At 39.7% G+C, this 26097-nt stretch overlaps 1 protein-coding gene across 1 annotated transcript in view; it reads right to left on the bottom strand.

The window, feature by feature from the left end:
- The window catches only part of LOC309815915 (uncharacterized protein), a gene marked incomplete at its 5' end in the record, with an annotated part of 89874 nt that overhangs the window by 24022 nt on the left and 39755 nt on the right, over positions 1 to 26097 (bottom strand). The window contains one exon of the mRNA XM_082642997.1: positions 16967 to 16998. Within this exon, the coding sequence (XP_082499123.1) occupies positions 16967 to 16998 (32 nt within the window). The remainder of the gene's footprint in view (positions 1 to 16966; positions 16999 to 26097) is intronic.

The following is a 26097-nucleotide window of genomic DNA, read 5'->3' as shown; positions in this document are numbered from 1 at the left end:
GGGCCACAGTGGTGAGGGGCCTGCGTATCGAAAAAAAAAAAAATTAAAAAAAGGGCTTCCCTGGTGGCGCAGTGGTTGGGAGTCCGCCTGCCGATGCAGGGGACGTGGGTTCGTGCCCTGGTCCGGGAAGATCCCACATGCCGTGGAGTGGCTAGGCCCGTGAGCCATGGCCGCTGAGCCTGCGCATCCGGAGCCTGTGCTCTGCAACGGGAGAGGCCACAGCAGTGAGAGGCCCGCGTACCGCAAAAAGAAAAAAAAAAAAAACATCTTTATTGGAGTATAATTGCTTTACAATGGTGTGATCATTTCTACTTTATAACAAAGTGAATCAGCTATACATATATCCCCATATCTTCAAATAGTACTTTGGTTGACTCTTTAGGACTTTCTATATACAGTATCATGTCATCTGCAAACAATAACAATTTTACTTCTTACCTTCAAATTTGGATGCCTTTTATTTCTCATTCTTGTCTGATTGCTGTGGCTAGGACTTCCAATACTATGTTAAATAGAAAAGAAGTGGTAAGAGTGGGCATTTTTATCTTACATCTGATCTTAGAGGAAAAGCTTTCAGCTTTTCACCATTGAGTATGATGTTCACTATGGGCTTTTCATAAGGGCTTTATTATGTTAAGGTATATTCCTCCATATAAACTCTGTTGAGAGTTTTTATCATGAATGGATGTTGAATTTTGTCAAATTCTTTCCCAGCATTTATTGAGAAGATCATGTGTTTTTCATCCTTCTTTTTGTTAACATGATGTATCACATGAATTTTTGTGTGGAAATTGAACCATCCTTGCATCCCTGGAATAAATCCCATTTGATCATGATGTATGATCCTTTTTGTACTGTTGAATTTTGCTTGATAATATTTTGTTGAGGATTTTTGCATCTATATTTATGAGAGATTTCTGGTGTGTAGTTTTCTTTTTTTATAGTGTCCTTGTCTGGTTTTAGTATCATGGTAATGCTGGCCTAATAGAATGCATTTGGAAGTGATCCCTTCTCTTCAATATTTTTTAGAATAGTTGGAGAACAATAGATGTTAACTCCTCTTTAAATGTTTAGTAACATTCTTCTGTGAAGCCTCCTCATCATGGACTTTCGTTTGTTGAGAGATTTTAAATTACTAATTCAATTTCAATACTAGTAATTAGTCTGTTCAGATATTCTATTTCTTCCTGATTCAGTCTGGATATATTTTATGTTTCTTGGAATTTGTGCATTTCCCCTAGTTTGTCCAATTTGTTGGCATGTAACCATCTGTAGTATTCTCTTATGATAATTTGTATTTCTGGAATATTTGTTGTAACCTTCTCTTTCCTTTTTTTTTTTTTTTTTTTTTCTTTTTGCGTTACACAGGCCTCTCACTGTTGTGGCCTCTCCCGTTGCAGAGCACAGGCTCCAGACGTGCAGGCTCAGCGGCCATGGCTCACGGGCCCAGCTGCTCTGTGACATGTGGGATCTTCCTGGACCGGGGCATGAACCCGCATCCCCTGCATCGGCAGGCGGACTCTCAACCACTGCGACACCAGGGAAGCCCCTTCTCTTTCCTTTTTGATTTTGTTTATTTGAGCCCTCTCTCTTTTTTGCTTAGTGAGCCTGCCTAAATGTTTATCAATTTTGCTTATCTTTTTATAAAACCAGCTCTTTGTTTCATTGATCTTTTTTCCTTTGGTCTCTATTCTATTTCCACTCTGGATTTCAGTATTTTCTTCCTTCTGCTAACCTTGGGCTTTGGTTGTTCTTCTTTTTCAAAACCTTTAGATGCAAATTAGGTTGTATTTTGAGTATTTATCTTTTCCTTGAAGTAGGCCTGTATCACTATAAACTTCCCTCTTAGAAATATTGTTTCTGCATTACTAGATTTTGGAAAGTTGCATTTCTTTTTTGTTCATCTCAAGGCTTTTAAAAAAAATTCTTCTCTGATGTTTTTATTGATCCACTGGAGTTTTTAGCAGCACGTTGTTTAGTCTCCACATGTTTGTGGTTTTTTACAGTTTTATTTCTGTAATTGGTTTCTATTTCATGTCAATGTGGTCAGAAAAGATGCTTGATATGATTTCTATCTTCTTAAATCTATTGAGGTTTGTTTTGTGAACCAATATGTGATCTATCCTGGAGAAATTTCCAAGATTACATGAAAACAATGTGTGTTCTGCTGTTTTTAGATGAGATGTCTCATAGATATCAAGTAAATCCATCTGATCTACTGTGTCATTTAAGGCAGTGGTCCCCAACCCCTGGGCCATGGACCTGTCTGGGATGTGGCCTGTTAGGAACTGGGCTGCACAACAGGAGGTGAGCAGCGGACAAGCGAGTGAAGTTTCATCTGTATTTACAGCTGCTCCCCATTTCTTGCATTACTGCCTGAGTGCTGCTTCCTGTCAGATCAGTGGCAGCATTGGATTCTCGTAAGAGTGTGAACCCTGCTGTGAGCTGCGCATGCAAGGGATCTAGGTTGTGCACTCCTTATGAGAATCTAATGCCTGATGATCTGAGGTGGAGCTGAGGCAGTGGTGCTAGCAATGGGGAGGGGCTGCAAATAAAGATTATCATTAGCAGAGAGTTTTGACTGAACAGAGACCATAATAAATCAATTGATTGCAGACTCATATCAAAACCGTTTCAGTGAGTGGCAAGTGACAATTAAGCTGCATCTAGTGAAAGGCTTTAAGTCAGAATCCAACTTATTTTAGTCCGTGTGTGGCCTGCCCATTATTTTATTTACCACTTCCATCTGTGCCTCTTTCCCGCACTATGCACTTGTTTTGGTAAGTCACAGTTTTGGTAAGCCCACAAGCTAACCCTAGCCAAAATGAGTAAAAAACAAACATAGCTGGAGAGCTTCTTTGAAAAGGGGGAAAGACCCAATAATGAGAGAGCAGAAGACTCTAAGACTGCCAGCAAAAAGAAGGCTGCATTTAAAAGAAAATACCAAGAGTCCTACTTAAATTATGGCTTCATTGCAACAGGTGATTCACATCTCCAAGCCTGCTTTGTATAATATGTAGCAACTGGCTATCCAACAAAGCCATGAAACCTTCAAAACTGCTCTGCCACATGGAGACCAAGCACCCTGCATTAAAAGAAGCCTTTGGAGTTTTTCAAAAGAAAAAATAAAACGTGAACACAAAGAACAGAAGCAATTAATGAAGACCACCACTTCATCAAATGTGTCACCGAAGAGCATCCTTCTTAGTGGCTAATTGTATTGCTAAAGCTAAGAAGCCCTTTACTATTGGTGAGAGTTGATCCTGCCTTCTGCTAAGGACATTTGTCATGAACTTTTAGGAGAGGCTGCAGTTCAAATGGTGGCACATGTTCTTCTTTCGGCTTAGCACCATAACTTGACGAATTGATAAAATAGCAGAGGACATTGAGGCACAATTTTTAGAAATGATTTATGAATCACCTTTGTATGCAATACAGGTTGACGAGTCTACTGATGTTAACATCAAGGCAACAATGCTTGTTTTTATGTGATATATTTTTCAGGAGGATGTGTATGAGGTTATGTTATGTGAACTTTTGTTGTCAACCAACACCACAGCTGCAGAACTATTCAAGTTTTTGAATGATTATATATCAGGAAAACTGAACTAGTCATTTTATGTCAGTATATGCATGGACAGAGAAGCTGCCATGACTGACGGCTTTCTGGTTTCACTACTTAGGTCAAAGAGGTAATTTCTGAATGTGAGCCTATGCACTGTTTCATCCATAGAAAAATGCTGGCTAGCCAAAAAATGTCACCTGAATTTAACAACGTTTTGTAGGATGTGATTAAAATTATCACCACATTAAAGTACATGCCCTTAACTCATGTCTGTTCACTCAGCTCTTTGAGGAGATGGACACAGAGCACACATGTATTCTCTTATACACAGAAGTGAGATGGCTTTCTAAAGGTAGATCACTGACCTGAGTTTCTGAGTTATGAGAGCTGCTCTAGAGATTTCTTTTCAAAAAACAGTAACCACTGGCAGAATATTTCAGTGAAACAGAATGGGTCGCAAAACTTGCTTGTGTGACATATTCAACCTGCTCAGCGAGCTCAACCTGTCACTTCAGGGGAGAATGATAACTGTGTTCAAGTCAGCAGATAAAGTGGCTGCATTCAAAGCCAAACTGGAATTATGGGGGCAACAATTGAGCATTGGGATTTTTGACATATTTCAAACATTAGCAAGGGATTTTGAAAGAGACTGAGCCAAGGCCTTCTTTTTCCCAGCTGGTGCATAATCACATATCTCAGCTTTCAAAAGAGTTTGAGCATTATTTCCCAACTACAAAAGACCTCCAAACTGGGAAGGCATGGACCCACGACCCATTTGTGAGTAAGCCAGGTGAATCAACTTTGTCTGTGCTAAAGAGGATCAACTGCTTGAGACTGCAAATAATGGTGGCCTTAAAAGTATGTTTGAGACAACTTCAAATCTCCATGTCTGGATTAAAGTCAAGGCAGAATATCCTGAGATTGCATTGCACAAAAGCACTGAAAAGTCTTCTTTCATTTTGAATATTTTATCTTTGTGAAGCAGGGTTTTCTGCAATGACAGCAACCAAAATGAGATTATGGAGTAGACTAGACATAAGAAACACGCTTTGGGTGTCACTGTCTCCCATCACCCCCTGATGGAACCATCTAGTTGAAGGAAAACAAGCTCAGGGCTCCCACTGATTCTGCATTATGGTGAGCTGTACAATTATTTCATTATATATTACAATGTAATAATAATAGAAATAAAGTGCACAATAAATGTAATGCACTTCAGTCATCCCCAAACCATATCCCCCCCACCCCACCCCTGGTCTATGGAAAAATTGTCTTCCACGAAACTGGTCCCTGGTGCCAAAAAGCTTGGGGACCACTGATTTAAGGTCATTGTTTCCTCATTGATTTTCTCTCTGAATGATCTATCCATTGATGTAAGTAGGGTAATAAAGTCCCATTCTATAATTGTACTATGTCAATTTCTCCATTTTGTCTGTTAATATTTGCTTTATATATTTATGTGCTCCTAAATTAGGTGCATACATGTTTATGAATGTTATATTATCTTCTTGGATTGACTCCGTTATCATTAATATAATGCTCTTCATTATCTTTTATTATAGACTTTATTTTACAGTCAATTTTGTCTGATATGAGTATTGTTATCCCCGCTTTCTTTTATTTATCTTTGCATGAAAGGTATCTTTATCTTTTTTTCCATCACTTCACTTTCATTCTGTGAGTGTCTTTAGCTCTGAAGTGAGTCTCTTTTAGGCAGCATGTAGATGAGTCTTTTTCATTATTCAATCAGCCACCCTGTGTGTCTAAAATAAAAATTGGAGCAGTTAGTCCATTTACATTTTCTTTTAATTGAAGAATACTTGATTTACAACATTGTGTTAGTTTCAGGTATATAGCAAAATGATTCAGTTATACATATATTACATACATACATGTATATATTCTTTTACAGATTCTTTTCCATTATAGGTTATAACAAGATATTGAATATAGTTCCCTATGTTATACAGCAACTCCTTGTTGTTTAACTATATTATATATAGTAGTGTGTATCTGTTATTCCCCAAATTCTAATTTATTCCCTCCCTTCACCTTTAGTACCATAACATTGTTTCTATGCCTGTAAGTCTCTTTCTGTTTATTAAGTAATTTCATTTGAATCCTTTTAAAGATTCCACAAATAAGTGATATGATATTTGTCTTCTCTGTCTGACTTACTTCACTTAGTATGATAATCTCTAGGTCCACCTATGTTGCTTCAAATAGCAACATATTATGGCTGAGTAATATTCCATTGTATATAAATACAAAATCTTTATGCATTCATAATTTGATAGACATTTAGGTTTTTTCCATGTCTTGGCTGTTGTAAATAGTGCTGCTATGAACATTGGAGTGCGTGTACCTTTTTGAATTAGAGATTTTGTGTAATGTCTCCAGCATTTATTATTTGCAGACATTTTGATGATGGCAATTCTGACACGTGTGAGGTGATACCTCGCTGTAGTTTTGATTTGCATTTCTCCAAAATTTAGTGATGTGGAGCATCTTTTCGTGTGCCTGTTGGCCATCTGTATGTCTTCTTTGGAGAAATGTCTAATTAGGTCTTCTGCCCATTTATTGATTTATTGATTGGGTTGTTTGTTTTTTGATCTTTAGTTGTATGAGCTGTTTGCATATTTTGGAAATTAAGCCCTTTTCAGTCTCATCATTTGTAAATATTTTCTCCCAGTCTGTAACTTGTCTCTTCATTTTGTTTATGGTTTCCTTTGCTGTGCAAAAGCTTATAAGTTTAAGTTTGATCAGGTCCCATTTGTTTATTTTTGCTTTAATTTATTTTACCTCGGGAAGCTGACCTATTGCTATGATTTATATCAGAAGATGTTTTGCCTATGCCTTTTGCCTATGTTTTGCCTTCTAGGAGTTTTATGGTGTCTTGTCATATTTAGGTCATTTTGGTCATATTTAAGCCATTTTAAGTTTATTTTTGTGCATGGTGTGAGGGAGTGTTATAACTTCATTGATTTACATGCAGCTGTCCAGATTCATCAGCACCACTTGCTGAAGAGACTGTTTTTCTCTGTTATATATTCTTGACTCCTGTGTCATGGATGAATAGACCATAGGTGTGTGGTTTATTTCTTAGCTCTCTATTCTGTTCCATTGATCTGTATGTCTATTTTTGTGCCAATACCACACTGTTTTAATTACTGTAGCTTTATAGTATTGTCTGAAGTCTGGAGAGCTGTGCCTCCAGTTTTGTTCTTTTTCTTCAGGATTGCTGGGCAATTCTGGGTCTTTTGGGGTTCCATATAAATTTTAGGATTATTTCTCTAGTTCAGTGAAAATTGTCATCGGTAATTGGATAGTGATTGCATTAAATCTGTAGATTGCTTTGGGGAGTATGGCCATTTTTACAATTTTAAGTCTCCCAATACAAGAGTATGGAATATCTTTCCATTTTTTGAATCATCTCAAAATACCTTTATCAATGCTTTATAGTTTTCAGCAAATAAGTAATTCAGCTCCTTGGTCAGGTTTATTCCTAGGTTATTTTATTTTAGATTCAATTATAAATGGAATTGTTTTCTTATTTTCTCTTTCTGATATTTCATTGTTAGTTAATGAAATACAAGAGATTTCTGTATGTTAATCTTGTATCCTGCTATCTTGCTGAATTTTCCTCAGTTCTAATAGTTTTTGTGTGGAGTCTTTAGTGTTTTCCATATAGAGTATTTCATCTGCATTTAATGACAATTTTAACTCTTCCCTTCCAAACTGGATATATTTTATTTCATTTTCTTGTCTGATTGCTGTGGTTAGGACTTCCAGCACTATGTTAAATAAAAGTGGAGAGAGTGGGCATCCTAGTCTTATTCCAGATTTTAGTAGGAAAGCTTTCAGCTTTTCACTGTTGAGTATTATTTCGTTTGAAGCTTTGTCATAGATGGCTTTTAATGTGGAGATATGATCTCTCTATACCCTCCTTAGTGAGAGCTTTTATCATGAATCAAAGTTGAATTTTATCAAATGTTTTTTCTGCTTCTATTGAGATGATCATGCAGTTTTTGTGTTTTCATTTGTTGATGTGGTGTATCACACTGATTCATTTGCGTATGTTGAACCATCCTTGTCCCATGGCCTGAATCCAACCTGATCATGGTGTGATCCCTTTTATGTGTTGTTGGATTCGGTGCATTAGTATTTTGCTGAAGATTTTTGCATCTAAATTCATCAAAGTTATTGACTTGTACTTTTCTGTTTCTGTAGTGTCTTTGGTTTTGGTAATAGGGTGACAGTTGCTTCCTAGGATGACTTTGGGGGTATTCCATACACTTTAATTTTTGGAAGTGTTTGAGAAGAATCAGTAAAGGTTCTTCTTTGTAATGTTTGGTCAAGTTTCTCAGTGAAGCTATCCAATCGTGGACTTTTGTTTGCAAGGAGTGTTTTTCTTTTTCTTTCTTTCTTTTTTTAAAAAAAATATATTTATTGGAGTATAATTGCTTTACAATGGTGTGTTAGTTTCTGCTTTATAACAAAGTGAATCAGCTATACATATACACATATCCCCATATTGTCTCCTTCTTGTGTCTCCCTCTCACCATCCCTATCCCACCATTCTAGGTGGTCACAAAGCACCGAGCTGATCTCCCTGTGCTATGTGGCTGCTTCTCAGTAGCTATCTATTTTACATTTGGTAGTATATATAACTCCAAGCCACTCTCTCACTTCATCCCAGCTTACCCTTTCCCTTCCCTGTGTCCTCAAGTCCATTGTCTACACAACTACTGAAGCCCACGCACCTAGAGCCCATGCTCCGCAGCAAGAGAAGCCAACACAATGAGAAGCCCGCACACTGCAACCAAGAGTAGCCCTCACTAGCCGCAACTAGACAAAGCCTGTGCACAGCAATGAAGACCCAGTGTAGCCAAAAAAATACATACATAAAATAAATAAGTTTGAAAACTAAATAAATGAGTATAAATTTAAAAAGAACACCTAATGCAGGTGGGAAGGGGGGAGGGACACTGTAAAGGTCATCTATGCTACATGTACAAGAACCCTGAGAGCATACCAATAGGTACCACATTTTTCACTGCTGTAGCCGATCATTCCCCCGTACTACCACACTGTATCACTGCCTTCCCTGATCTACTGCTAGAGTCTCTTTGGAAGGTGTTTCAGAACTCTTGTTATGATAGTGCCAGTTTAACTGTCCTCACTTCCTTAATTTATACCAGGATTTAAGACCTGGTGGTCCGAGATCCTGTCCAGAGAAAGCAGGCCAAGACTCTGTCTTTGTTTATCTATTTCATCAGCGAGGGCTCTACTTCCTCTCCTAGTTCATGGTGTGAAGAGTTCTTCGCCTCTCAGGAAAGTGGGGAGAATTGAAAGGACTCTATATGAGAATGCTAGGCTTTGTAAAACATCTCACTTTTTAAAAATAACACTCATTTTTATTTGACTTATAACAATCCTATGAAATACAAAGAAAGCCAAGAATCAGTGACATGAAATGATCACCAGTAAGAATTACAACAGTCACCGCTTATCTCATAGCATAGGGCACTGTCCATGATCCTTAAGAAGAGTTAGTAGAAATGCCTTGCCCATCTTGCCCCCAAACACCATGTACCTTGAAAGGTAAATGACTGCTGTGTTGGTGTTTAGGGGGAGCATCTCACTTACCAGGGACGACTTCTACCTTGATTCCTTGGTACGGATGGAGACTTCCCTGGTGATGAAAAACTCCCTGGGATTGCAACCTTCAAGCCAGATATCTTGTGTGACACAAACTCAAGAACTCCCCAAGTCCTGCAGGGGCAGAAATATTCAGACACTTGAGAGTAACCCACCACCTGAACTTGGGGACATTTCAGGGACAGCTCCAGTCCAGAGTGCCAGTAGTCTCCTGGCCCTGCCTCCAGCTTCAAACCAGGGACAAATAGAGAGTAAGAACTTGGAAGATATTAAAACCAAGCTTTCGAAGCCTCTGGATGCCTACCAGATCCCAAGAGAAAACCAAGAGCCTCCACTACTCCCTTCAGAAATCACTGATATTCACCAGCTCCCGGGCTGCACTGACCCTGTCAGCCAAGAGGAGCAGCCTGGTTCTGAAAATGCTGATCTGGGAAAGAACAGCCTGAGTCTTGAGGACCGAGGGACACTTGAAAATGGGATGGAATCCAGCAGTGGTTTTGCAGACATTACTGCACTGGCGGAGGATATTCACCTTCCCCAGCTCTTTAATTCTTTGAAAGATCTTGATCAATCCAAAGGTCCCAACATGATCAAAGCCAAAGACACCAGAGCCATTAAGGTGAATCAGGTGCAGGAAAAGCCAAGTGTCATAAAGGTTCCCTCTGATCAACCTAGGAAGAACAAACATAAAACCTCTGAGCCTATCAGTGGTGCTCCCAAGGCCAAAATCCAGCCAAAGAATCTGGAGTGCCTGTTAGGGGGAGAAGTGGTTCTATGCAATGCTGCAGTCAGTGGCAGGGCTCCTGTGAACACGGCCAAGCAGTCTAAAGGCCAACCTCAGAAAGCTGCATCCAGAAAGATCAGCAAAACTAAGAGCCACGGGCAGGAAAGGACCACAAGGACCAGATGAAGAAAGAAGGCTGAAGAGAATAAGCAGTCAGGGAACAAAGTCAAGGCAGAAGAGAAGCCAACAATTCCCAAGACGAAGCGAAAGAAACACCAAACTGAGCTTATCCACAAGAGCATTAAAAAGCCTCGAACCTCCCTAGGCATGCACATGCTGGAGTCTGTGAAGGTTTTTCATGCACTGCGAGAGAAGAATGATAAGAAAACTGGGCTCTCTTCCTGTCGGGTCTTGGGAAATTCAAGAAACCCTAAACACCCCCAGACACCCCCCAGCTATCCAGCCATGGTGGCATACCCCACGTGAGGGTAAGAGTCCTGAGAAAACTCAAGTCGAAGCCCAGAAACCAGACAGCAGTGCTGAAAAAGAGTGTCCATCTCCATCCCAGTATGAGCTGCCTCCACCTGAGAAGGTCAAGTTGATACCTCTGCCTTTTTCTGCCTGGGACAAGCCTCAAGCTCGACCTGCTCCTCGGAGGCCACAGTCTCTGGCCTCACATTGGCCTGCTGTGGTGGACCGTGCCCAGCCTGCTTCTACTAACTCAGCTCAACCTGCTGCAGCCAGTTCATCCCAGCTAGCTCCTGCCTCTTTGCCAGGTCCTGCCAAACCAGCTCAGCCAACTGTGACCAACCCAACCCATCTGGGTTGGACCGACTATACCCAGCCTAGCGTCCCTCAGTCTGCTGCTCCTAGGCCTGCACCCTACAAAACTTCATCTTGCGCTTCTCTCCAGCGGGAGCCTGTTCCCCCTGCTGTGACTAAGCGCCAGTCCCCACCCAAGCTCCAAACCCCATTTCTACTCCAAGACTTCAGCAAGTAACGAATTCCATGGAGGGAACCCAATGTTTCTGAGCCAGTCATGTCAAAGCCCATCGAACAAGAGCAGAGGCCAGAGTGGGAGGCCATGAAGAGGCGGGCTCTACAGGAATGTGAGAATGCTGCCAAATACACCTCTTTGGGGAAACTGCAATTTTTCATTGAGAGGGAAAAAGAAATGGAAATTGCTGACTACTACGGATATTTATAGTAAGAGCTGCTAGGATTTTTGGTGCCACCTTGGGTACCAACTGTTCTTCCATATATAAATAAGATAGGTATAAATTTCTCTATTTATTTTGATATATTTTAAAACAATAAAACTGAATAAATAAATGTAATAGAATTAATAGATGAGTAATAAACCTTTTGAATTTTGAGATGCTGATAACGGTGGCGTGTTTTAGTTCTTTCTGTTCTGTTTTGTTTTTGATGGGGTTGGAATCAAAGTCTGCATGAGAAAGGAAGGACTGAAAGTTGGATTGGAGAATGAAGGGGTAAAAACTGAGGAAAGAGGAAGGAACTTGGCCCAGGTCTAGGAAGGTCGAAAGAGATTTATGGATTTATGAAAGGAAGCAGGAGTGAGGATGAAATGGCAGAAGTAAAAAGCAGGGTCAGAGGTCAGGGTTGACGGGCTTCCCCGGTGGCGGAGTGGTTGAGAGTCCGCCTGCCAATGCAGGGGACACGGGTTCATGCCCTGGTCTGGGAAGATCCCACATGCCGCGGAGCGGCTGGGCCCGTGAGCCATGGCCGCTGAGCCTGTGCGTCCAGAGCCTGTGCTCCGCAACGGGAGAGGCCACAACAGTGAGAGGCCCGCGTACTGCAAAAAAAAAAAAAAAAAAAAAAAAAAAGGTCAGGGTTGAAAGAACAAAATGCGAGTAGAGCTGAAGATGACGGAAGGTGAGCCTAGGTTTACTAGAAGAAATAGAAAAAGTCTCTTGGGGAGGTTGGCCTTAAGTCTCACAACCACCACATAGGTATTTAAGAAAACAAGGGGTTCCAGACACATCTCTGAAAGGTTTGAGTTGCCTTATGCAGGTGTGATTATAGTGGGGGAATAGGGAAACCTACCAGAGAGGTGGCTAGGGCTCAGAGTTATCCTAGGGGCAGCTGACGACAGGGGCAGAGCCAAGGGAAGTGCTGCCTCAGGAGGCCCACGAATAGGGCCTGGTATGCAAATCACCATGTACTCAACACCTAAGCACCAGGGCAGCTAATGCACTATTCACTTAATCCTGGCAACGACAGGCAAGGCCAGTATTCCTGTGCCACTTCACTTAGAGAGGTGCAGCGAAGGGCTGAGGTCACATCGCATGTGGAGGTGCAAGGCCTCAATTTGAGGCCCAAATGCCTCTGAAGTCCTCAGTATTTGCAAGTGCCTGTAGGCATCCAACCTGGCTTTCAGAGCACAGCATCCTGAGGTTACTGGTGGACGAGCCCAAACTTCTGGACAGGCCTAAATATTAACTTGAGGGGCTTCCTCCACTGACCAGGGCGCGTGCCACCCTCTCTAAACATCACCATCAACTGAAATGCACGAGAAAAATCCGACGGAAGCGTCCACTGTTGCCGGAGTCCATCTCCAGCAAGTCCAGGGATACCCGAGGGATGGATAGTGTCGGCGAAGGAAATAAACCTATTACACTTCTTAAAGTATCAGCATTGCATGTTTCTCTCTCTTCTTTATTGTTTACAATCACAGATTTATATATTGTAGTTGATTACATTACCAGGTACGTGACCAAACAATCTTAGCACAATCAAACCTCAAAATGTTCTATAAAGATTTAAAAAAAAAAATATCCCCTAGTTTCTAGATGTCCTATTAAAATATTTCCCCAAGTTCCCATTAATCACAGGTTATTTCCTAGTAATCAAGCCAAGCAGTTATATGATTATTTTAATTGTAAAAGTTGGAGCTACTTGATCCTATTTCTCTTCTTGCATGGGCAACCTTTTACAATGGTTCCATGAAAATATTTACAATATAATCTGCATGCACTTTCTAGTTGTTTCCTTCAATTGAGACAGTGTTTTCTCCCTATCCTAGCAACCAATTCTGCTCTAGGCATTTGCTTTTCTATAATTAATCTTCCTTTATAATAGAACCATAAATTTCCTATGTCATCAGGAATTCCGGCCCATGGCCATAACTCCATACTAGAGGGTGTTTTTCATAAAAACATCCCCTTAGTTCCAGGCTCTTAATTCTTTACCCATTTCCCCGGGGCTTTAGTGGGTACTTCCCATTCTGTGGTAGTTTCAGGAGGGGAAGTCCTAGAGGAATTTTTCTTTCAAGTGGAGCAACATCCCCCCAAAATTGCCCCTATATGTAAATTTATTATCATAAAACATAACAACAGAGCTGTAGTCCACCTTCCTGGCACGGCGCTGCCTTGCAGTTTCGCCTTCCGTTGCTTCATGACTTTGTCATGGTGCAATGGCTCCAGGATGGCTTCCAACACACTGTCACGGGCATGCACACTGGGCAGCCGCTCCAACAGCCACAGGACGCAGGCGCCCAGCGGTTCAGGGGCTCCCTGGGAGGCCTCGTGGGGCAGCTCGAGGGAGTGAGGATGGGAGAAAGCTGCAGGGGTGGGCGTCAAAAGGAATGATGTGGGGAGAAGGGAGAGATGGAGGCAGTGGATAGTGAAAATGGGAAAACTGGCAATTTTCATTTTCAAAATTATTTTTTGAGATGTCATTCACATGCCATAAAATTCACCTTCTGAGACTGCAAATTCAGTGTCATTTCGTACATTCTCAAGCCTATGCAACCATCACCATCACCTAACCCATCATGTTTTCATCACCCCAAAAAGAAGCCCCGTAACCATCAGCAGGCCCTCTTCATCCCCTCCTCCTTCAGTCCCTGCAACCATTCATTTCCTTTCAGTCGCTATGGTTTTGCCTTTTCTGGACATTTCATGAAATAATACAACTGTGACCACTGTGTGGGGCTTCTTTCACTTAGCGTAATGTTTACAAGTTCGTCCATGTCATAGCATGTGTCAGTACTTCATTGCTTTTTATGACTGTGTAAGATTTCACATATACACCACATTTAAAATATCCATTCATCCATTGATGGGTATTTCGGTTTTTTACACTAATAATCTCCAGTTATTGACAGTTGATTCTGTGCCAGGCAGCACCAGGCTAAGTTACTGACCTTATTTCACAGATAAAGAGGCTTGGAGAGTGTGAAGAGTTTGCCCAAGATTAAGAGCTAGTAATTTGCAGAACTGGGGTTTGAACTCAGGCGAACTTCAGAGGTAATAAATTCACATGACAGAACATTAGAAAAGGTACACAAGGGTATTCAATGAAAAGTCACCCTTTTCCCCATGTTCCTCAGCCGCACATTTCCCTCCTCAGAGGCATCTGCTTTTGCCGTGCCGTGGATCCTTCCAGAGAACTATCTATACCTCAACATGCATGTATCACAATTTATTGACTCATCTGTCCCACGGATTTGAAATGTCACTTTTATGGTATAATAGATTCTTATACGTACTTATATTACTCTTTTCAGAGCTGTCCTGACTCTTTTTTGCCTATCTTTTATGTTTGCCATTTCTCTAAAATTCTTTCTATCTTCTTTTTGATTTAAAAAACTTTTTCCTCTTCTTGTTTATTTCTCTTAAGGCATTATCCATTATGTTCATTCACTCGTATTATTTTATTTAATTTATTTATTTTTGGAGGTGTTAGGTATTAGTTGCAGCACGTGGGCTCTTCGTTGCAGTGCGTGGGCTCTCCCTTGTGGCTCGTGGGCTCTCTAGTTGTGGCGCATAGGCTCCACAGCACGTAGGCTCAGTAGTTGCGGCGTGTGGGCTTAGTTGCCCTGCGGCATGTGGGATCTCAGTTCCTCAACCAGGGATCGAACCTGAATCCCTTGCATTGGAAGGCAGATTCTTAACCACTGGACTACCAGGGAAGTCACCACTCTTGTATTATTTTAAATTTAGTCCTCATTTCTGAATTTTTTTTTCTTTTATTTTGAATTCTGTCCTGAGTTCTATCATCTTACCTATTTCTGGTTTATGCTGTTTGTTCATCTTTTTTTTATTATAGTAAAATATACATAAAACAAAATTTAGTATTTCAACCATTTTCAAGTATACAATTCAGTGACGTTAAATACATTCACAATGCTGTGCAACCATCAGCACTATCCAAATTCAAAATAATTATGTCAAAAGACGGAGCAGGACCTCAGAAAGATGGAGGCAGCAGCATAGTTTCTGAATCTCTCCAAACCCTTTCATGGAAGAAGATCAGCTAAAACCAAACACCCATAGGTGGCATTTATCAGCATTTACCATTTCCAGAACTTTTGCACCATCCCAAACAGAGACTCTATAGCCATTAAACAATGACTTCCCATTCCCTCCTCAATCCACGTTCTTTCATCTTTTCCATTGTTTTTCCTAACATCATTTAGCCCACTTTGAAATAATGTTACAGTTTTGATCTGTTTTGTGGACCTGTCTTTTCCAACTTGATTTTATTGTCTGAAGAGATGCTATTCTGCTCCTTATACTCTTTTTTTTTCTTACACTACCTCTGTATGGGATTTGATCCCAATCCTTTTCTTTTATTGATTTTTGGATGAAAAATGTTTTAAAGCACTTTGAAAAGGAGGTACGAGGCCATATGGAAACATGTTCTTCATGGCTGTTTCATCAATGCTTCACTTATACTGTTTTGAAATAACTGTTTTCCAGGAGGTATAAACCAGTGGGCTTTATCATTGGACAGAGTGCAGAGAAAGGACCCCACGAAAGCTGATCCCCTTAGCAAAAATGATTTAGTTATGATTTCACCCAAGACTGGTCACAACCCAGCCTGGGAAACTCAATGAACCAGAGACAAGGTATCATGCCATCTTTCCTTGTCTCTGCCTCAGCTCTCCAGGATTGGTCACCTACACGTTATTAGTAATTATTAGTTGGTTTCTGTTCATAATTACTATCAGAAGACACAGCACTTATGGGCCTAATGACACTGCCCAGCTACGCACCATTCTTCTTCGTTTTGGCTTCCCGTCCACCAGCAGGAACCTCATTTATTTTTGTTCTCCCTTCACCACAGCCCAGTGATGTTTGTGAGTGACTCTCAGTCTCACCAGAATCTGTATCTCTCACTCAGCCCCAACATCCCACCCGATCTTTTGCTCCCTGAAGTGTACTCTAGAAATTTAGGTAACCTGGATATTTTACCACTGTTCACCATCTCTTATGAAACCGGAAGAAGAGCAGCTTTCTTATGGGATGACGGAGAACTTGTAAAGATAAAACACCAGTCTGCAGGAGAAAGGGAAAAAGAGAATGATGGAAATAGTTTCTGGAAAACTATTTTTACATTAGGTTTTGTTTGTTCCTGGTAAATAAATTGAAATCTTCTAAACATTAAAAAAAAATCTAAACCACTAAATTCAATAATACAGGAATATAACTTAAAAAAAAATTTCTTTGGCTGAGCAACATGTGGGATCTTAGCTCCCCAACTAGGGATTGAACCCACGCCTGCTGCATTGGAAGCACACAGTCTTAACCACTGGACCACCAGGGAAGTCCAAGGAATATAACTTTTAGAGGAGAAGTTATTAACCCCTTGGTTATATGAACTGCAGATTTTTAGTAAGAAGTCATGTATTTTAAATGACATGGAGCTTTAAAGAAGGAAGGAAGGAAGGAAGGAAGGAAGCAAGAAAAAGGACTTCCTTGGTGGTGCAGTGGATATAATATCAAAAACAAATAAGTTAATTAAATAAATTTAAAAAAGAAAAAAAATGCTGAAATCCACTGACTAATTATTCAGGCTGTTATATCTCGCTATTTCCAGATGCATCCCTTTAAAAACTTTTGGGAAAAGGTTATCTTATGTCAGAACAAATGAATTACAAACTTTTCTCTTTTTCCAAAATTTGAGAAATTCCCCTACACTTCTACCTTCAAATTTTATAAAAAGGGAAAAGTAGTGACAACCCTTATACTTACATCCAATTGCATCACCTGGCCACATGCCTTCTACATCAATCAAATATCTACAAAACAACAAAATTCGAGTCATTTGTAAATAAAAAGAAAAGTAAATCAAGTTTTTGCAAAAGAGGTCCAATTTCGCTTTACAAATATAGATATAAAAATCCTAAGAAAATATCAGCACATCTAATCAATAATTATTAAAGAATGATATCTACCATGACTACAAAAAGGCGTTATTCCAAGGATGCAAGGGTAACGCAACTGTAGAAAATCTATTAATATAATTATTTACATTAATACAACAATTTAATTAATAAATGAAAGAGAATAAAATACAGGACCAAACTGGCAGATGTTAAAAAGTTTTCTGATAATATGCAACAGTCAGTTTGGGTGAAAATTCTCTGTACACTATAAACAGGAGACTTAATATGACAGAGTATTCATAAATAACCAAAATAACAAATGACAAATTAGGATAAATATTAACATCATATCTAAAAAACCCTATCTAACCAACCATAGGAGCCAGAATCTTAGGAATCACCATCACTGACAGCTATTTCTCCCTCACCCTCATCCTCAACCCACCAGCAGTGCTAACAATGATACTGCCTACACACCTCTAGAATCTGTCCACATCTTTCCACCAAAATGACCACCATACCCTGGTCCAAGCCACCATTATGCCCAATTTCTACAAAAGTCTCCTAACTTGTTTCCTCGCTTCCACTCTTTCTCCCTGCAGTGTATTCTCCACTCAGTAGCAAAATGATAGGTTGAAAATGCAATTGGGTATGTTCCACACACTCACCTTCAACAAAAGAAGTTCAATGGTTTTCTATTACTCTTAAAGTCTGAAACCTTAAACATAAGCCTGCACGATCGAGCTCCTACCCACACTTGTAGTTCCATTATAATCACATGCTCCCCCAACAGCCCCACCTTCCTGGCCAGTTCCTCCAACACAGCATATGCTTTCCTCTTATAGGGTCTTTTGTTATTCCTTATGCTCAGAAATCTCTCCCCAACGTCCATATCTGGTTAATACCTACTCATCCTTCAGATATCAGCTGAAACATCCCTAAATAAACCTTCTCTAATCTCCAGGATGAGATCAAATCCTCCCTAAAATATGCTCTCATGGTACCATGTTCCTCTCCTTGGCCCTTGTCAGAGTTGTAATTCTACATGCAGAGTATGATCCTTGAATATCTATTCCCTCTCTGGACTTTTAGAATTCACAAAGGGCAGGTCAAGTCTCTTCACTCACAAAATTTCACAAGTCTTTCTGCTAGCACCCAGCACAGTGCTTAAACATAACACGTTCTCAATAAGTATTTCCTGCATGAACAACCATAAACTGGTACAGTGTAGCAATATCCACAGAAACATAAGGGCATAAACTCTTTGATGCAGAAGTCCCATTCTGAGCGAAGTTAACTGAGACAAAGCATATATATTCATAGGTGTTCACACAGGAATGTTCATTACTTTGACGTTTTATAATATCAAAAACTTTGACTTTTATATATTCATCACTAAGCAAAGGAACAATGCAGCCTTAAAAACAAATAAACAAATGGGACCTAATGAAACTTAAAAGCTTTTGCACAGCAAAGGAAACTATAAAAAAGATGAAAAGACAACCCTCAGAATGGGAAAAAATATTTGCAAATGAATCAACAGACAAAGGATTAATCTCCAAAATCTATAAATAAGTCATGCAGCTCACTATTAAAAAAACAAACAACCCAAATCAAAAAATGGGCAGAAGGCCTAAATAGACATTTCTCCAAAGAAGACATACAGATGGCCAAGAGGCACATGAAAAGCTGCTCAACATCACTAATTATTAAACAAATGCAAATCAAAACTACAATGAAGTATCACCTCACACCGGTTAGAATGGACATCATCAGAAAATCTACAAACAACAAATGCCGGAGAGGGTGTGAAGAAAGGGAACCCTCTTGCACTGCTGGTGGGAATGTAAACTGATACAGCCACTATGGAGAACAGTATGGAGGTTCCTTAAAAACTAAAAATAGAATTACCATATGACCCAGCAATCCCACTACTGGGCATATACCCAGAGAAAACCATAAATCAAAAAGACATATGCACCCCAATGTTCATTGCAGCACTATTCACAATAGCTAGGTCATGGAAGCAACCTAAATGCCCATCGACAGATGAAAGGACAAAGAAGATGTGGTATGTATATACAATGGAATATTACTCAGAGATAAAAAAGAACGAAATTGGGTCATTTGTAGAGATGTGGATGGACCTAGAGGCTGTCATACAGAGTGAAGTAAGTCAGAAAGAGAAAAACAAATATTGTATATTAATGCATATATGTGGAATCTAGAAAAATGGTACAGATGAACCGGTCTGTAAGGCAGAAATAGAGACACAGATGTAGAGAACAAACGTATGGACACCAAGGGGGGAAAGCGGGGCAGGGCAGGGGTCGGTGGTGGTGAGATGAATTGGAAGACTGGGATTGACATATATACATCAATATGTATAAAATAGATAACTAATAAGAACCTGCTGTATAAAAAATAAATTTTAAAAATTCAAAAATAAATAAAAATAATAAATTAATCAATTAATTAAATTTAAAAAAAAAGAATTGAGGTTGGAAGACTGTCCAAACAGCACACAGATCACACACTCAAGCTCCGGAAGATGGGGAAGTGGCTTAAGTCCCCCACTTAAGTCCCCCAGCGTCTACTGTTTGCAGCATTTTTGCTCTTGACCATTCTGACTGGTGTGAGCTGTTGGGTTTTTGTAATTTGTGTTTGGCATGTCTTTAAAAATTCCTAAAACTCATCATTTTTCCACGCCTTTTTCTTTTCTGTTAAAAAAAGAAAGAAAAAAGTGTGAGTACAATATACCTCTTGAAATTGTCCTCTTGGAAGGCTGCCCTCCTTTGAAATTTTTGGTCGATTTTCGACCCCAGGACTTTTTTGGAGGGCAGGTGTCATTTACAGAACTGCAAGTCTGGTGAATATTTCGTGACCTTTAGCAACGGGATTAAAGCTGCTGTTGTGGGAAACGGCCACAAGGAGGCAGCATTTCTCCATTCCCAAATCTGGGTACTAGGGCAGCAGAGCCTTTCTGGAAGTCGTGTTCCTAGGTTGTTAATTATAATGGAATGTGCCAGGAGAAACCACCATAAGTTTATGTCTCATTACCTTTTGTTTGTTTTTTTAAATTTTTTTAATCTTGGTAATGATTAGAAAATTGTTTGTCCTAGGTGTACACAATCTGGTTCATTTGTACATTATATATGTCTATTCATGTACAGATCCTCTTCCCATGTAAACTATTACAGAGTGTTCTGTAGACCTCCCTTGTTATACGGTGGGTCCTTTTGATATATGTATATAATATGTATTGGTATACATGTAGTAACACTAATCTTAATTTATCCATTCCCCCCACCTTTACTTTTAGATGAGCACAGTTTCTTTTCTAAGTCTGTGAGTATCTTTCTCTGTGGAAATATGTTCATTTGTGTCAGTTGTTAGATAACGCCTATAAGTGATATCACAGGATATAGGTCTTTTGCTTTCCGACTAACCTCATGTTTTCTGATTACCTCCAGGCTCATGTATGGTGCCTCATACATGGTGCCTCCTCCTCAAGGAGCAGTGTTTCATTGTTTTCCATGGCTAATATTCCACTGTGTACATGGACCACCTCTTCTTTATCCATTCACCTGTCGATGGACATTTTGGTTGCTTCACTGTCTTGGCTATTGTGAGTAAGGCTGCACTGCAGCTTTTGCAGCCTGTGTCTTCTCGGTTCTGGGCTTCTCAGGTGAGAGGCCCAGTGGTGCGCCTGCTGGATTGAATGGTACCACAATTTTTACTTTTAAACGCAGCTCCTTTCTGTTCTCATTATTTGCCGTTACCACTTTACATTTCACCAGCAGGTACAGGGTACACAGTTCTCTAAAACCCCTTCAGCATTTATTGTTTGTAGACGTTCTGCTGATGGTCACTCGACTGGTGTGAGTTGAAACCTTTTTGTAGATTAGATTTGCAGGAGTCTAATAATTCATGAGGTTGAGCTTTTTGACATTTCCCCCTTTTTTTTAAAAGACCTAGGAGAAACAACATTTTTATCAAATTTGCTCTGATAATTAATAAAAATTAAATTTAAAAAAGAACAAGTAAGGAGATATAAGCTCTTGGGCGTTTGCGCTGGCACATTCCACTCTAATTTGCAGCCTACTAAAACGATTTCCAGGAAAGCTCTGTTGCCCAAAAACTCACAGTTGGAAATGTAGAAATGCTGCCACCTTGTGGTAGATTCCCGCAAGAGCGGCTTTAAACCCATAACTACTGGTCACTTAACATTCACAAGGACCCAGGGCTGTAAAGGACACCTGCCCTCAAAAACTGTGCTGAGGCAGGGAATGGCCAAAAATATTCAAAACAGGCAAAATTTTCAAGAAGATAGTATGAAAGGTGAGTTTTACTCACTGTCTTCTAAAAAAAGGGAAAATGATACGCAAACTTTGTCTTTCTTTCTTTTTGTTTGTTGAAAGAAAAAGAGGCATGGTAAAATGCTCAACATCAGGAATTAATAAAGCCATTCAAATCCAATCTACAGAAACGTTCACCTCACAGACGTCAGAATGATCATCAGCAAAAAGTTTACAAAGAATAAATGCTGAAGAGCTTTCAGAGAACTGTATACCCTCTAGTTGTTGGGGGGATGTAAACTGCTAACAGCCAGTAGCGAGAACAGAATGGATGTGTGTTTAAACGAAAAACTTGAGGTACTATGTGATCTTGTAGGCCCTTTGATGGGCCTATCACCTGACCAGAGCAGAATCAAAAAGACACAGGCTGGCAATCATGCACTGCAGGAACATTTACCATAGCCAAGACTTGGAAGACACTGAAATGTCCATCAACAGAAAAACACACAAAGAAGAAGAGGCCAACGTATACAATGGAATATTAGCCATGGAAAAGAATGAAACAGTGCCGTTTGCACCACCATAGAAGGACCTTAAGATTATCACTCAACTTGAAGTAAGAAAGAAACCAAAAGACAAATATCCTATGACATCACTTCTAGCTACTACCTAAAAACTGATACCCAAGAACTTATTTCCAAGAAAAGGACAGGCATGGATTAACAAAAGAAAATTATGTTTAAGCAAATGGAAAGGTGTAAGGAATGGATGAATTAGGATATGGGGGTTAACAGACATGTACTAATACATATGAAATATATAATCACAAAATACCTATGGGATACCAAGAGAGGTCTACTCAACACTCTTTAATAACCTACATGGGAAAGGATCCAAAGATGAATAGATAGATAGATACATAGACATAATAAACTAAACTCTGTACACCTGGAAAAACACATTTTTATCTAATTTGCTTTGATAATAAATAAAAATTAAATTTAAAAAACAAGCAAGAAATAAGGAGATATAAGCTCTTGGGGATTTGCCCTGGCACATTCTACTCTAATTTTCAGCCTCCTAACACGATTTCCAAGAAGGCTCTGTTGCCCAAAAACCCAGAGTTCGAAATGTAGAAATGCTGTTGACTTGTGGCCATTTCCCACAAGAGGGGTTTAAGCCCACAGCTAATGGTCACTTAACATTCACAAGGTCTAAGGGCTGTAAAGGACACCTGCCCTCAAAAACTATCCTGACCTAGGGAATGGCCAAAAAAATTCAAAACAGGCAAATTTTTCAAGGAGATAGTATGAAGAGGTAAGTTTTACTCTTTTTTTTAAAAAAACAGGAAAATCGACAAAAGCTCAACATCAGGAATTATTAGACTCATGCAAATCTTTTCTACAAAATGGATTCAACTCACACTAGTCGACTGACCTTCAGCAAAAAGTCTACGAACAATAAATGCTGAAGGGGTTTTAGAGAACTCTGTACCCTCTAGCTGCTGGTGAGATGTAAAGTGGTAACATCCAATAATGAGAACAGAAAGGAGTTGCGTTTAAAAGTGAAAATTGAGCCACCATTCGATGCAGCAGGCCCACCACTGGGCCTCTCACCTGAGAAGACCAGAATCGAGAAGACACAGGCCGCAGCAGCTGCACTGCAGCCATATTTACAATAGCCAAGGCATGAAAACAACCAAAATGTCCACCAACAGATGAATGGATAAAGAGGAAGTGGTCCATGTACACAGTGGAATATTAGCCACGGAACACAGTGAAACACTACTCTTTGAGGCACCACAGATGAGCCTAAAGATAATCACAGAACATGAGGTATGTTAGAAAGCTAACGGCATATATCCTATGATATCATTTATAGGTGTTATCTAACAACTGACACAAATGAACATATTTCCTCAGAGAAAGACACTCACAGACTTAGAAAACAAACTGTGCTCATCTAAAAGGAAAGGTGGGGGAATGGATAAATTAAGATTAATTTTACCATATGTATACAAATACCTATTAAATACATATAACAAAACGACCGACCATATAGCAAGGGAGGTGTACGGAACACTCTGTAATAATTTACATGGGAAGGGGTTCTGTACACGACTAGACATATATAATGTCTAAATGAACCAGATTGTGTACACCTAGGACAAACAATATTCTAATCATTACCCCGATTAAAAAAATTAAAATAACGAAGAAGAAGTAATCAGACATAAACTTATGGGGGTTTTTCCTGGCACATTCCATTCTAATTTACAAACTAGGAACACGACTTCCAGAAAGGCTCTGCTACCCTAATAACCAGATTTGGGAATGGAGAAATGCTGCCGCCTTGTGGCCGTTTCCCTCAACAGCAGCTTTAAACGCAGTGCTAATGGTCACCAAATATTCACAATCATTGCAGGCCTGTAAATGACACCTGCTCTCAAAAAAGTCCTGGGGTCAAAAATCGACCAAAAAATTCAAAAGAAGGCAACATTCCAAGAAGACAATTTCAAGAGGTATATTAGACTCACACATTTTTTCTTCTCTTTTTTTTTTTTAAAGAAAAGGAAAAGGCCTGGAAAAATGCTGAACATTAGTAATTATTAAAGACCAGCAAATGCAAATTACAAAAATTTATCATCTCACACCAGTCAGAATGGCTATTAGCATAAGTTCTGGAAACAATGAATGATGAAGGGGTTGTGGAGAAAGGTGTACACTCGGTTGTATGTTGGACGTGGTAAGAGCCACTAATGAAAACAGAATTCTGATGCCTTGAAAAGATAAACATTGAGCTACCATTCCATCTAGCATAAACACTGCTGGGCTTATCACCTGAGAAGATGAGAATCAAAAAGACACAGGCTGGCAATCCTGCCCTCCAGCAATATTTACCATAGCCAACACTTGGAAGCAATAAAAATGTCCATCAACAGAGGAATGCACAAAGAAGAAGTGGTCCATGTACACAATGGAGTATTACTACAATGAAAAATATAGATGAAATTTAAAAAACAACATAAGTATGGAGACATCAGCATTTGGGGGTTTATCCGGGCACATTCTACTCTAATTTATAACTGATGAACACCGCTGGCAGGAAGGTCTGTTTCCCTAGTTACCAGAGTCGGAAATGTAGAAAAGCTGTCGCCCTCTTGCCGTTACCTGCAACAGAAGCTTTAAAACCTGTGCTAATGATCGCTTCATATGCACAAGTACTGCAGGGCTGAATATGAAACCTGCCCTCAAAATGTCTTGAGGGAAGTAATGGCCAAGAAATTTCAAAATGTGGCACATACTCAAGAAAAGAATTTGAAGAGGTAAGCTCTATTCACAGTTTGAAAAAGAAAGGACATGCCTTAAAGCTAAATTTCAATGGATTATTAGGCGCATGCAAATCCAACCACAAAGAGATATTAGCTCACACCAGTCAGAATAACCATCAGCAAGGAAACTACAAACAATAAATGCTGAAGGTGTTGTGGAGAAATGCATACCCTCCACTTTAAGTGGGACATAACCTGGAAAGAGCCACTAATGAGAACAGAATGGTGGTGCCTTTAAAAGGTAAACACTGAGTTACCATATGAGATACAGCAGGCCCGATCCTGGGCCTATAACATAAGAAGACAGAATTGGAAAGACACAGGCAGGCAAATCTGCATTGCAGTAGTATTACAATAACCAAGACATGGAGGCAACCAAAAAGTCCATCAAGAGGTGAGTGGACAAAGAAGAACTGGTACATGTACAGATGGAATATTAGCTAGGGAAAAAAATGAAACCATGCCATTTGCAGCACTGTAGATGATTCTAGAGGTAATCTGGCAAATTGTACTAAGTCAGAAAGCAAAAGACACATATTCTATAATATCACTTACAGGTGTTAGCTAAAAATTGATACCAATGAAGATATTTCCACAAAGAAAGGCAATCACAGATTCATTAAACAAACTTATGGTTCACCAAATGGAAACGTGTGAGGATTGGATAGATTAGGATATTGGAGTTAACACAGATATAGAAACACATGTGAAATATATCATCACCAAAGACCCACGGAAAACTGAGAGAAGACTACTCAACATTGTGTCATAACCTACATGGGAAAATGATCCGAAGAAGTATAGATACATGTATATTTGTAAAAGAACCACATGTTGCACACCTAGAATAAACAAAACATTTTAATCAAATTTGCTCTGATAAAAAAAAATTAAATTAAAAAAAGAACAAGAGGGGCTTCCCTGGTGGTGCAGTGGTTGGGAGTCTGCCTGCGAATGCAGGGGACACGGGTTCGAGCCCTGGTCTGGGAAGATCCCACACGCCGCGGAGCAACTAAGCCCATGTGCCACAACTACTGAGCCTGTGCGTCTGGAGCCTGTGCTCCGCAACGGGAGAGGCCACGACAGTGAGAGGCCCGTGCACCACGATGAAGAGTGGCCCCCGCTTGCCGCAACTGGAGAAAGCCCTCGCACAGAAACGAAGACTCAACACAGCCAAAAATAAATAAATAAATTTTAAAAAAAACGAACAAGAAGTAATGAGACCTAAACTTAAGGGGCTTTTTGCTGGCACAGTGCATTCTAATTTACAACCAGAACACGACTTCCATTAAGGCTCTGTCATCACTAATAAAGCAGCTTTATAAGCAATGTTGAAGGTAGCTTAAAAGAAATCTGACTAACTATTGATAGTAACAAGAAAAC

This window comes from Mesoplodon mirus (assembly GCF_964341445.2).
Source record: "Mesoplodon mirus genome assembly, chromosome: 14".
NCBI classification, from domain to species: Eukaryota; Metazoa; Chordata; class Mammalia; order Artiodactyla; family Ziphiidae; genus Mesoplodon; species Mesoplodon mirus.
This window is presented reverse-complemented; position numbering and strand designations above follow the sequence as displayed.